General features: G+C 34.0%; 1 protein-coding gene across 1 annotated transcript; it reads right to left on the minus strand.

The window, feature by feature from the left end:
* On the minus strand, positions 1-874 carry LOC113315694. Its single transcript, XM_026563951.1, has 2 exons — positions 93-874; positions 1-4 (listed from the first exon to the last, which is right to left on the minus strand). The coding sequence occupies exons 1-2, from the start codon at positions 872-874 to the stop codon at positions 1-3; spliced, it is 786 nt and encodes a 261-aa protein (XP_026419736.1).
* Between the last annotated feature and the right edge of the window lie 14,033 nt (positions 875-14,907).

Here is a 14,907-nt window from a genome sequence, read left to right on the forward strand (position 1 = left end):
TCAGCTTCCAACATTTTTCTCGAGAATGACCAATCATATTACAATGGTCACAAAAAGGTCTAGGTTTCTTATTCGCCGGACCTTTTGAATACTTTGATTCACTTCTTTGATTAAAAAGGGCTGCACTCTCAACTTGAACATTGGAGGATGTAGAAATATGTAACTGTTTTTCTTCCTGACGAACAAGGTTGTAAACCTTATTGATTGATGGAATAGGATCCATCAACAAAACAGAACTTTTTACATTCGCAAATCTGTCATCAAGACCTTGCAAAAATTCCATCACCTTATCTCTGTTGCGGTGTTCGGCAATTTCTTTTCCTGCAGCACAAATACATGGGGTAGTGCCCATGGAAGTTGCGTCCAGCTCCTCCCATAATGCTTTCATCTTTGTGAAAAACATTGATACAGACATCCCTTCAATTTTTAGAGTGGAAATTGCATGTTTCAACTCAAAATTTTTGGGAGCATTGGATTGGTAAAAATGATCATGGAGTTCATTCCAGAGTTGATATGCTGAATCGACATACATAAAACTAGATTTTATATCTGGTTCTATTGAGTTGGTGATCCACATCTTAACAAGATTAGTAGATCTTTTCCATCTAGCATACAAGTTTGAATCCTCGGGTTCCAAAATTGACCCATTAATAAAATTCATCTTGTCTTTGGCGGAAAGAGCCATGGTGATTCCACGTGCCCAAATTCCATAATTGTCGCCATTCAAGAGAGGAGTGAACAAAACAAGACTAGTATTATCCGAATGGTGAATCGCATACGGATCATTAATCGCCACTTTTGGTGTGGGTTCAATTGGAGTTTCCGAAAAAGAATCATACGGTTTTTTGGTTGGAGAAGAAGGAGGATTTACCATTTCAATTGACTAAACAAAAAAGTGGAGAAACTTACTTGGATTATGGATCTTTTAAACACTAGCTCTTGTATACCATCATAGAAATGGACACACCTCTTGTTTACTTGTCTTTCCAACTTGGTTAGACTTAGAATTATATTCACATATATATATATATATATATATATATATATATATATATATATATATATATATATATATATATATATATATATATATATATATATATATATATGTAATTATATTACTTGATTTACAAAGATATAAAATATAAAGGAATAAAAGAAAAATTAAGAGAAAATAAAATATTATAAATTCTACTCCTAATTTATATGAGACTTGCTATGTACAAAATATATTGCATAATCTTCAATATCTTCCGGTCTTCAATTTAATATCTTCAATATCTTCAATATAATATGATCTTTATTTATGCAAATCTTCTTAATATATGTGGGCCCATATATATATATCTAATAACATTTAATAGTACGTAAAAACACAAGTTAGCATGAGCTCAACTTGTTCATTGGCATTTCCAACTTCCAAGTTTGTGGAAACGGGAATCTAAAAAAGAAAATACTATGTTTCTAGATGCTGATTGATTCAGGATACATCAATATACAAATAGGAGGATTTAACCTCCACCATAAAATTACAAAATTACGTCCTCGTAAACATCACGCATGTCTAGTCTACCTATATAAACCTCGAGGATTTAACCAAACTATGTGATGATGCATGCGAAGTCGTTAAAAACGAGCCTCAAAAGTTAGTAAAATGCAAGACACTCGGTATGCATACGTCGAATTTGTTGATCTCTTTTAAGCAGAAATATTCGAATATACTCCCAATTTCTTTAACAAATTAGTTAAATATTCGATAATAACAAGCATGTTACAAATAAGAACATATTTGGTAAATTGAAGTGATTAAGTCAGCGGTCTCGTCATGGGGTCGAATTGGGGTTAGGACACCCTAAAAAAATAATATCCATTAATTTCTCTCCCATTTGCTTCTTCATCTTCTGTATTTCAAAAAAGCAGATACCAACATCTTCTTCTTCTTCTTTTTGCTTTCTGTGGGGATCTCATCCTTTTTGATTCTTGTGGGGAACTCATCTTTTCTGATTGTTGAAGTTCATTCCCCCACCAGCTTTTTCTACAACTTAACTTGTAGCTATGAAAAAACGCAAGCTGTTATTTTCTTTCTTGTGATGTTAACCGAGAGACAGACAATGGTTCTTTATAAGAGAATTCATGAAAAAGTTCAATAACTTGTTCGTTGTTTGAGTGAGAGGAATGAAAACCAGCCCAATTTAATGTCTTTCTTACCTGCCATCGTTAATGCGGTCGGGCCATATACGTTTTGCTTAAAAGAACAAAAACAAGCAGTGTTAGTTGACAAAAACATAAGGGGCACTAGATTTGTAAAGCTTAAAGAGCAAACACTATGGTAGAAAAGAAACCTCTTTTAAACGCCAGACAAAGAATAGTTCTATACTGACAAACGATCCCGAAAGAGAATGTGTGAGTGTGAAATGTCAAATACTAGCAAATACATTTCCGGATGAACTTCTCTACTTGGTTTCCTAGTATAGATCCAAGAAATGTAAGTAGGAAAACTGGATTTTTCACTTGTATTTTTGTGTCGTAATTGAATGGTTAGGGAGTTTTTCTCAGCCAGGTCTAACTAATAACAACTACCTAGTTTAAAGCTTCAAATCTTACAACTTTATTTGGCCACACCCACATTCAAGGACTCGGGCTCAATCATGTGATTCGGTGAGGTTGACTAATTTATGAGAATAGTTCTCTCTGTCCTGCCACTAACTTGTAAAGTTGTGGTACCAAATTGAGTGCCCGAGTTCTAATAAAAAGGTGTCCCTTAGTTGGAACAACGGAATTGAAAATCAATCAGTTATCTACTTTCCCATGTGACACAAAATACATACATAGAGGTTAAGTTGGGAGTATGGACCATTTATTCATCATGGATTCCTAAGAGGATTTCCAGTGGAGACACATGAAAATAGCTATTTGATGATCTATGCGGATGGGCAAAGTCATTTTCTCACAATGGAGAAAAGTTTTTTCGAGGATGATTGAATCGAGTGGTCGTGGTTTGGCCCGTTGTCCCAAGTTGAGCCGAGTCGTTTATCGTTTAAAGTAGAGCCTGCCATCCATGAGTTGGTAGACAACGACTATATCTTAACCGTTATTCAACGTCTATATCACCTTTCTAGATTATTTTTTTTTTGGTGAATAAATATTGCATCGGAAAAGACTCTTGAATCGTCTGGATTACAAGGTTAGTAGAGCCATCTAATATAGAGGAAGAGTTTCTTGACATATTAGATTTATATACTGAAAGTTTAAGCTTAATACATTCTGGTGGGATAGAATCCCATTCTATTCTAAAATAGAAGAAAAAGTTTTTGCTTGTGTTGCTAGTGCATCTGCTACTGCATTATCTGTCCTAGGTACAAAATGGAAGCCTAAAGAAGTCATACAAGATCCTGCTACATTATCTGCTGCATCTAAAAGGTTTTTGCTGCGCCAAAAAATATCTGAATTGGAGTCATTGAGATACAAAAAGAGGCTTTCACAATCACCTTCAATGCTGAAATTTTGAATTCCTTTTCCTTTTGCCCAGTGAGCTGCTTGAAAGACACCTACAACTTCCGCTACTTGAGGGTCTGCACTTGTTGTTGGTCCTGCTCTTCCGCCTTCAAAACTACTTGCATCATCTCTCAAAATTAGTGCAAAACTGGATGGGGAAGAGACTTAGTCTCATGCAGCATTAACATTATTTTTGTGACTCTGTAACTTAGGGTCTATCCAAGAGATGTTTTGTTTTTTCTCGACTGGTTGTTGCAATTTTCTACCAGAGGGTTTCCTAGACCAGTACTGAATATGATTTTGAACCATTATAGACAGTTATATATGTGTCCTTGAGACTCCATGAAAAACTATGTTGCATCTCTCCTTCCAAATAAACCACATCTTAGTAAGGAGGAGTTCAGTTGAAATCCCCATTTTATTGTTTTGAATCCATGATTGGTTGAGATCTAGAATGCTTAAAGAAGGATCAATATTCATCCTTATAGAGTTAGGTCATGTTTCCCAGGCTGCTTTAGAAAACCTACAATGAAAAAGAAGATGCTCTGTTAATTGTATTTCCTCCTCACACACTGTGCAGGCATGATTTACTTCTTTAACTTTTCCTCCTAGTTTAGAATTAGTCAAAACAACATTTTGAACACATTTCCTGAAAAAAAAAGTTTAATCTTTAGGATACATCCAGTTTCCACAGAGATTTCCAAAAGGTCTGAGGGAGTGATCTATATCTATTCCTACTTCATTTAATTTATCATACATGAATTTGACAGTATATTCTCCTGATTTGGTTAGGGACCATCTGAGAGGGTGTCTGTTTTTTGGGAGTTGGATAAATTTAAGAAAAGATGAATATTACAGATTTTGGCAGCTATATCAGCTGGAAAAATTTCTTGAACAAGACTAAAGTTCCATTGTTTTGTAGTCTAATCTATTAGGCCTGCTACAAGAGAGATTTCTGAAGTAAAAGAAATAGAATAAGAGGCTATTTTTCCTTCTAAGCCAGGGATCCAGTTATCTTCCCAAACTTTTATTTTAAAGCCATTTCCAACTTCCCGGATACGTAATTTGTTGATTAACTCCATACCTTTACAAATACATTTCCAAGTCCAAGAGATTTTATCAGGTGGTATTTTCCTTAAAGGAGATTATTTTTTTTTTTTTAAGTAAATGGGTTTTAGAGTTTTTTCCCACAGTGAGCCAGGTTCTTTACGTAGTCTCCGTGCCAGTCTTCTTATCATGGCCAGATTGAATTTATGAGCATCTTTAAATCCTAGACCTCCTAGTTTCATAGGTTTATAGAGGTTTGGCTAAGCTTTAGGGTTGAAGCCTCTAGAGCTAGTGTCTTTACCCCACCAATTTTTTTTTTTTTGAATTGCATCAGTTTCGTTAGTGATTTTCTTAGGTAAGACAAAGCAACCCATTTGATAGGAAGGTATACTTGCAAGAACTACTTTGCTTAGCACCATTCTACTAGTTTGAGGGAGTACTTTTTCTTTCCAACCTTTGGATTTAGACTCCATTCTTTCCAGAATTGGTTCAAAGGTTTTTATTTTTGGTTTATCCATGAAAAGAGGAGCTCCCAGATAAGGATTTTTAGGACTTATGTGCTTAATTTTTAACAGTTCTGACATCATTCTTTGATGCTTTGGTTGCACTTTTTTTTTATTAAAGAAGATTCCTGATTTCTCGAAATTTATAAATTGACCATAAGCTTCGGTAAATTTTTTTATTGTATTTAATAGATTTCTACATTCTACAAGATCAGCTTTAACAAAGAAAAGACAGTCATCTGCGAAGAAAATGTGTGATATAGGTTCACTTTTTGGAGTAATTGTAACTCCATGAAGAATCTTATTGTGTTCTTGAGAAAGAAGTAGTTTGGAGAAGATCTCCATACAAATAATGAAAAGATATGGAGAGAGAGGGTCTCCCTATCTCAAACCCCTAGTTGGATTAAACAACTTTCATGGGTTCCATTTAAGAGGAAAGCAATGGAAGTAGTTGAAATGTATTGTCAATTAAGTCACAAACATTACTAGAGAAACTAAAAGATTTTAATGTTATAAGAAGAAATTTCCAGTTTATAATATCAAAAGCTTTAGACATATCTATCTTGATTCTTAGACCTCATGCTTTGTTTTCTCTTAAATGAATTATTTCATGAGATACTATTAGGATATTATTGATGTGTCTAGAAGAGAGGAAAGCAGATTGGAAGGGAAAGATAATTTTATCCAGAAGAAGTTTTATCTTATTAGCTAAAAAAATTGCAATAACTTTATAAATTGTATTATAAAGACATATTTGTCTGAATTGACTAGGGTTTCTGGGTTGCTTGCATGATCTTGGGAATTAGAAAAGATGAGTCTTATTAAGCACTTTGTTCATTAGTTTTATTGAGAAGAAATTTTGGACAGTCGGGGTGACTTGAGGACCAACAGTTTCCCAATTATTCTAAAAGAAACTAACTGGGATGCCATTAGAGTCTGAAGATTTTTTTGGTTTCATTTTCTTTATAACATAAAGAATTTCAGAATTAGAGGGAATTGCAACTATTGAAGAGTTATCCAGGTCAGATATGGAAGGGGTTATTTCTTGGAAGATTTGGTCATGGAGAGAGGTATATATGGAATCTTAAATTAAGAGAGTTGAGAAGTAATCCGTAAGAGTTTTAATTATTTCATTCCTATTTTTAGTAACCACGTTATGTTATGGCTATTTAGTAAGCAGTCAATATTATTTCATGTACGCTTCCTAAGAGTTACTGTGTGAAAATATTTCGTATTTTTTCCCTAAATCAATAATATTGTCTATAGACTGTTGTTTTGTTACGGCCTCCTGGGTATCATAGAGGAATTCTATTTCTAGAAGTTTATCCTGGAGCTTATTTCGAAAATACTCTGTCATTCTGTTAGATTTTATTCTTTCTATTCTTTTAAGAAGCTTTGTTATTTTCTTTGTTGGTAGACCAAAAATATTTTTCTTCAAGTCTAGAAGATTTATTCTTAAATTTTTTAGGTTGGACACTAAGGCAGTAGCTGTGTCTAAATGGCTAGAGTAATTCCAAGATTCATTGATTATTTGAACACATGCTGCCTCTTTCTGCCATGCATCATAAAATTTGAAGATCCACACTCTCCTAGCCACCTCATTATTTAAAGTGAGCATGATATGACTATGATCAGATCCTATAGCTACTAGATGAGAAAGTAAATCATTTGGGAATTATAAATTCCATTCTGCATTTTGCACTGCCCTATCTAGTCTTTCCTGTATATTTCGTTTACCTTGCATTTGATTGTTCCATGTAAATTCATAACCTTGAAAGCCTAAGTCATATAAGCCAACTCTCTCCAAAACTTTAATGCAATATTCACTATCATTTTTATTGTAAAGCAGTCCCCCTAATTCTTTTGATTGGTCAAAAATCATGTTGAAATCACCTATAACTATCCAAGGCATGTTCCTTATATTAACTTGAGTTCCTATATCATCTAATATGTCTTAGGCTAACTTCCTATTATTAGGATAAGGACTTCCATAAAAGCATGTTAGAACCCATTTGTTTGAGTCAAAATTTGTTTTAACTAAAATGTTGATCGTGTTAATATTCCATTGCACAATTTCAAAGTGGAATCCATCTACCCAAGCTACAACCAAGCCACCAACTTTTCCTATTGGGTCTACTATATGGTAATTAGGGAAGTAGGAAACCAGATTTTTAACTAAATGTCTTTGAGATTTTGTTTGAGATAAAAATAGGATTTCAGGTTTTTCCTTTTGTATAAGATTTTTAAAATGGTTTTGTGTAAAGGGATTACCACAACCCTGAACATTCCAAGCTAGAATTTTTCATGTTCACTGAAATTTTAGGTTATAGGTCAAGGAAGTGTTTCTAGGGCATACCAACACAAAGAGCAAGATAAGGAAGAAGGAAATATCAGTTTTTATGATTTTGATAATGAGTAGAAAATTTTGTGACTAATTAATTAAATTAAGCTAACAATTAAAAGTAAGGAAGATCATAATAGATTGGAGTAATTGTGTCTCGTCCTTTTGCATCGGTGGAGGAGATAGAGAGAAATATAGGGGTAAGTATGACTCCTTTCCTTTGATTAGTTTTTTCAAATTTAACCCATATTGATAAATTGATAGTGCAGTTCCATTACCCGAAGATGTAGAGCAACGTTTCTCAGAAGATGATGAAAATTCGGAATCAACAATTGAAATTTTGAAACCAGGTTCAGAAGGAAATAGTGGGGATTCAAAATTAGGAAGATATTTACTAGAAATTGGAGTAAATGTCGTAGGGTTTGCTGAGCAGATAAGCGATGAAATTGGGGATTTAAAAGAATCCCTAGCATTTTCATAAGGAAATAAAGGAGACAGGTTTTCAAAAGTTGAGGAAAAAAGACTAATTTTGACTTGTACTGGGTAAGAAATATCCTGGAGAAGTTTTATGGCATGCATCGGTTTCGACTCGTTGTTTCTGATCGTTTCAATGACTTGGTATGTTTCCGAGTTACTAAAACGATTAGACTCAGAAGCAAAAAGAGTGGAGAGGTTAATACTGTCTGGTACATTAAACGGGAATGTACTGCTTACCTAGAATGAAGTCTACGGCTAGAAGCAAATCAGAATCCAAATCTGTAGATTGATTTGAAACCAAGATATCTTGACTTTCTTCAGATAATCCATTGTGCACTAAAGAGGATCATGGTTTCGTGAACTCCGGGTAAAGCAAGGAATTCTTCCATTGAAGTAGAATCTTCCCTATGATCTACATTGTATCTAGGATTCCAAATTTGAACATGGACGTCATTTAGGAATAAAAAATCATCACTCGGAAAGGGTGAATCCATAGTAATGTCATATATATCTTCTAGAGGTCGATTCTGTATTATTGCACACATGGTTCCTTTTTGTGACCAAACTGAAAACAATTATTATAAAATTTTGAAGGTAGGTTTAGATAGTTGAAGAAAATCTCAGTTACCGAGTACTTTCCAACTTTGACTAATAGTTTTTCCACTAGAGGTTTTTCTATGTTTACCCAAACCAAGACTCTTGAAAATAAATCTGGCAATGAAGCGTCATTTGCTACAGATAATTTCCTCACCTTTACAATTTTGTTTGCTATTAATCCTATCATTTCATGACTTATGTGTTCATGTTTAGCATTGAGTATGCTAGCCCATATGGGTATTTCCTTCACAGAGTCTGTGGAAATATTCATTTTGTATATGCAGGTGTAGCAGATGATACATTTCCGTAAGGGTACCACGTACCATTAGAGGTTTCCAGGAAAAAATCTTACTGAGATTGAAATCGAGTGATGAAAATATTAGGATCAACTTCCCTAATATGGAATGCTAAGTTTTTACCCCCAAAGTTTGATAAAGCTCCTCTTATTTCCCAATGTTTGTGACTTCAGTTGACAAAATTCTAGTTAGGATACTGTGATATTTGATTCCAAAATCTCTTATAAACTCCGGAAGGGTTGGTAACAGACCAGCTTGATTATGGTTAGCAAATCTCTGGACTAAAGATAATCCATTGAGGTGCCTATAAATATCATGAGCAATCATTATGAAGAGGAATTTTAGAGAGAGTTGCACTGATGTCTAAAGGAGAGTTAGAGAATATAACTTAGAAGTTCTTATGAGCTCATTTTGTTTACTTTTAATTCTAGAGAAGTACAAGGTTTAACTATTTTTAAATTTTGAAATGTATGCATTATTGCATAACAGACCCGTGAATGATAACAAATCCAGATTTTAAAGGGAAGATGAAAATTAAAATTTGTGCTCCAATGGGCGAGAAACAACAAAACGTGGGCAGGTCATAATCCTAAGAAAGGTACGAGGTCAGGGAGACTAATCTATGCAGAAAGGGACTCATCCTAGGTTTCAAGAGAAGAAACAAGACAAAAATAGTCAAGGAAGGAACAAAGTTGATTGAAATGATTTTTTCAAAAAGATAAAAACATTAGATAAAGAAAGAGGATTGGAATAAGTATTTTAGAAGACTAGACCCTTAGCTATTATGTTAAAATGCCAGGTTGCACAAACCCCGACTCTCAAGGAGGTCTTAAGAAATGACACTGAGAGGAGCTACAAGAAGGGACAAGTAAATGAACAGACTATTGCGTGTTTCAGGATTTAAGATAGATATAAACGATGAATTTGGATGGTTTACTGAAAGATGCAATAACAAACGAAGAAAACCAAAATTATATTTAAGTCTAGTAAATTTACAGAGAAAATAAGGAAAAACAAGCATTTGAATTCATAGAGTAGTTTTATAGAGATGGCTTGTGAGCATGAAAAGGTTCCACAAAATATTTTAGTGACTGCAACTAAAGTTATTCGCTGTTGGGATGGACAAGTACATCGCATCCAGTACTACATTTGTCCTAATTTTTGGAATGAGGTTTTTCTACGTCCCCAACAAGGTAAGGAGTTGGTATTCTGTCATTGACATCCCAAATTTAAAGAACCGCGGTCGCAGGAAACTAAAGTTAGGATTCATACTAAATTGGAGACTGGAGTTCTTATGGAGGTTCCAATCTTTAATGAGGAAATGCCTCCTGGGATGGATTATGCATATGTTGAGATGAAGGAGTCAAGGTACAAGCAGAAAAGAGGATGACCTGATCCTGCAAAATTCGATGAAGAATAGAGAAGGATGGCTGGTAAAGAAATTTGGCGTATTCGCTTACATATGTAGCTAGGAAGTTTAGACTTTCTCCTTACTTTTTTTCGTTTTCTTTATCCCCGTGTTATATTTTTAGTGCTTGAACTAAAGTATTATTATGTAATGTGTGTTGTGATGTTTTATGAATCTACTAGTGTACAAATGTATACTAATTTCTTTGCTAGTTTAATCTTAGATTTATGTTCTAATCCCCTACGCATGAATGAAAAATATTTTTAAGGTCTTTGTCTAAAAGGAAGGTTCGAGAAAGGATATAAAGAATCCTTAAGAAAAGTAATAAATTTAAGTGAGTTGTGTAAGAATTGATAGGGGTTTTCAGGGCCAAAATAGAAGAATTTGAGGATATGATAAAGAAAAGGCTAGAACAAGATTAAGATATATGTGTTACAGTTTTAAAATTTGCTGAATTTTAGATTGTTTTAATCTTTCTTGAACTATGCTTTAGGGGAAGATTAAAAAAAATCGAAACATATAGATTAGCAAAAGAAGTTAGGAAATGCAATACTGATAATTCTGAAACTTATATATCTGGTCATAATCAATAAATTGGGATAATAACCAGAATGAAGTTAGATAATGAGGATGAACAAGGAATTAAGCAATAGGATGTAGAAACTTACTAATGACTAAGGTGAAAATACATGCAGCTTGGTGGAGGGAGGTTTAATGGAGTCCAATTATTAAACCCACCAATGCCATAACAAGAGGAAAAGCAAAAATAAAATACAAATAATGATTTCATGAGGTTGAAAAGTTGTAAAGAAACCGTAAAGGAAAGCCAATACGAGTGGCGAAAAATCAGTTTAAGTTAATTTAAGAGAAAGTGTAAAACATAACAGGAAGGGGGTACCAAAAGAGCAAGGGACAAACGAAGCTCTAACTCATTGAATCAAAAAGATCCACGACAAATGGAATAGAGGTTGAAAATTGAGTAACCCGTTGGAATCCTTACCCCCATCATCTTTATCCTCTATTTAGCTTAGGATTTGACACAGGAATTACTCAGCCATTATTGAAAAAATAGAGAATATATTTTATTATTTATTTGAGATAAAAGAGAGTAGAAACTAGTCGTTGCAACTTTTGTTCTTCCCCTTCTGAATGTATAAATCTCTTTTCATCCACCGATTAACACACACATAACTTCCACCATTTACAAGTATTCTCCCAAAGCGCATTACATAATTGTTGAACACTATTGACAGGATCAAGCATAAACGCTACATAACCTCTACAAATAGCTTTATCTTCATCCAGATTATACTTTGGAGCACGAACTTCAGGTGATGAAGCATTTTCTGTTGAAGTATTTGTGTTTGTGATGAACCTCTATCTTTTTTGGATTTTTTTTTCTTTAGACTCAGAGATTGAAAGAGAATTTTTTATATTTTTATTTTTCGATATTGTGGGTGTAGGAGGTATGTTTTTGAGTTAAAAGCGGTTGATTTTATAGGTGATGACATTAGATTCATTGGATGAATTAACTGTTATCGGCTCAGGATAAGTCGATCGTTTCAACCTGAGAGTCTCGGCCTAGACTTGGGTGACCAAATAAGGTTCCAATGATCATCTCAAGCTCAGTCGATCGACCAAACTTGAGACACCAATTTGACCATTTTCCATGTCCACCACAAGTGAGAATGGGCCAAATTTACTTGTTTGCACAACCCACTGGATTTTTCTCAAAAACAATCGTTTTACCTTTATCTCGAGAAGTATCTCCTCAAATACAATAATAAAACGTATAACACTAGTGAAGTTTCACGAAAACTTCATTCGGAATATATGTTTATAAAAGAAAGAAAGATACAAAAGATATTTGAATAATAATTTTATTTTGCAAATTGGTCTAAAATAAATAAATAAATAAATAAATAAATGCGAGTTCAGTCAATAAATAAATAAATGATGTTTGGAGTTTTCTTTTTCTAAAAAGTCAATTTTTCGGCCAATGTATTTTCAAGAAAACGGTAAATATTCTCGAAGGAATTGTTTAAATCTTCATATGACGACCATGAATCTGATAACTAATCCAGTTAGATAGAAATATCAATGCTAGCACACATGATAGAGGAAGAAAATTATACTGATGTGACAAACAACTAACAATATAATCGGGAGGTAAAATACTTATCGAATTTAGTTGATTGAGGACAGGTAATTCTGTTTTTCTTAGAGAATTCATCCCCTATACGGTGGTTACGTTTTTATGTACGTAGTCGTCCAATATATATACAACAATCATGTCTAACAGAAAGTAGCATTATAATTTAACTTGAAGATTGCTGATAATTATAACAGGTGAGTATCGGGACACGTTCAAAACGTTAAAAACATAAACATAATAGAGCTGGCCAAAAGTATAATTCGAAGCTGATTCGGAAAATGTTCTGCAATTCCTAATACTTTAAACCGTTGTGATACATAACGATAATGATCACAAAAATCAAGCTGATCATGAGCCAAATCCCATAGTGCACTATCCAGCATAGTTACAGGGAAGATGACGGACGCACTAGCGAATCTTGCTGCATATACCAACATATTGGGAAACCTCTCAACGTCGATCTAGGATCATGCAACCAGATCTTGTGTTAATCAAGATGACTTATCGGATAAAACATCCTCGTATAATCACCGCCTAGTAATTAAGAAAATTCATGCTTCAAAAAAAAAGTTATTTTGCGGTTCCTCCCCAATAAAAATTGCCAATTGGATTTACCTCCCCTAGCGATTGAATGCATTAGCATCCATTTATCTTAATTTACTTCCATCAATGTTTGCAAAATACTTGTGTACTAAGCGTCTTGTAGAGGGAACACTATGACCCGGACATATCTCTAAGAATATAAACTTCGAAAGTAAAAATATATTTTTGATTACGCATTCCTTCGTATTACGGTCTAACCTCGATATATGAGTACCTTTGGGATCCGGAAAAGTTATTTATTTAGCGAGGTTATTTGTTATCGATAAATTTATTCATTTATCAGTAAATAAATATTTATTTAGAGAGTATTTTTAGTTTTACGTATATAATTTAATGTTCCGCATTAGAAATCGGCCAATAAAAGAAGACATTTAAAAATTAATTGATGTTATTTCTAACTTACTCTATAGAAATATGGTGGATGTCGAACCTCTTTTGAACTATCCTAACGTCTTTTGAACTATCCTAACGAGAATGATGCATTTATGAATCGTCTATGGACGATTAAATTATCGAGTCAGTAGTGATGAGAGTGATCCTAAACCAGAGGATAGTACCTTCTCACGAAATGTGTCATCAGGAGGGGCATTTCAAGCAGTAATCACCGTAAAAAAAATATTGGCTAGCGGCAACATGAGCAAAATATTCCGGAAGTTGTGCATCATTACAAAAAATTAAGGATGTTGGCATTTTGGTTGAGATGGAAGGAAAAACAATCAACTTTAAATTCATTTTTTTGAGAAGAAATGACTTTTTATATGAACATTGTCGATTTGACGAAGTATTTTGGATTGTCTATATAGAGGAAGGATCCCTTCACACTTTTATTCTCACACTATCTCACACGTTGGACGTTATTTTTGTGAATGAAAATCAAATCATAACGTATTTGAAGCTAATATTTTGCGGATATGTTCTTCTTACCAAGTTCTACGTGCCTACCAAAAATGACCACATTCCGAAATATTAAACCTCACAATTTACCGGTCTTAATTTCGACGGCCAGAAATCTGTTGATTTTCAACGGCTCATTTTCAAAGTAGTAGATGGTGGTGTTATACTTCTCTAAATACACTCATTTTCGGTGTGAACGTAGAGCTTTGTAATACTAATATATCCCCAAAGTATTAGCTTCAAGTCCATTACGGTTTGGTTTGTATCCACAAAAATAACGTCCAACGTGTGAGATAGTGTGATAATAAAAGTGTGAGGGGATCCCTCCTCGTATGTATATGCTTTGTATGAAATTTTATGATCTAGAAAAAAGCGAAAAATCTAGGTTTTCACGTGGTTGGGCTCCGGTTTTTTCTCCCTCAAAATTTTCTTGGCGTTCACAAGTTTTCTTTTGATTTTGCGCTCTAATGGCGCAAAATCAAGACAATAATCCACCAGTTTTTGTTAATAGTTATGATAATCAATAAACAAGGATATGGAATCAATCAAAATCAAAAAATATTTATATCCCTAAAATTTATGCTGTTAACCCTAATGCTTCCGTGTTTGGAAGGCAGCTCGAAGATACAAACGATTCAAACCCTAACGCTGCAATTCCTAGCGCGTTTAGGAATCATGGTGCAAATCCTACAACGATTAGGAAGGTGATGGAGACGAACAATCATGGTGCGTCTAGGAAGGAAGATGGAAATCATAGCTCGTATAGGAAACCAGGTGACGATGGTGTTATGGAAGGATCCTATGCAGCTATATTAAAGAGACGAACCCATGTTTTATCAAAGATTGATGCCGAAACACTTTCTCATCCTCCAATTTTTTCTACAACAAATAATGATGTTTTGATCAAGATCCCACGAGACACTCATACAAGGATTAAGGCTGTGTGGAGATTTAGTTTGGTTGGTCGTTTGGTTTTTTTCAAAACCTTAAAATTCGATGATGTTAAAAGAGAACTATTGAATCAATGGAAGCTATCTGGTTCGGTCCAATTTATTCCATGGAAGAAGGGATACTTTGTTATTAAGCTAGAC

Source organism: Papaver somniferum, chromosome 10 (genome assembly GCF_003573695.1).
Source record: "Papaver somniferum cultivar HN1 chromosome 10, ASM357369v1, whole genome shotgun sequence".
Classification (NCBI taxonomy): Eukaryota; Viridiplantae; Streptophyta; class Magnoliopsida; order Ranunculales; family Papaveraceae; genus Papaver; species Papaver somniferum.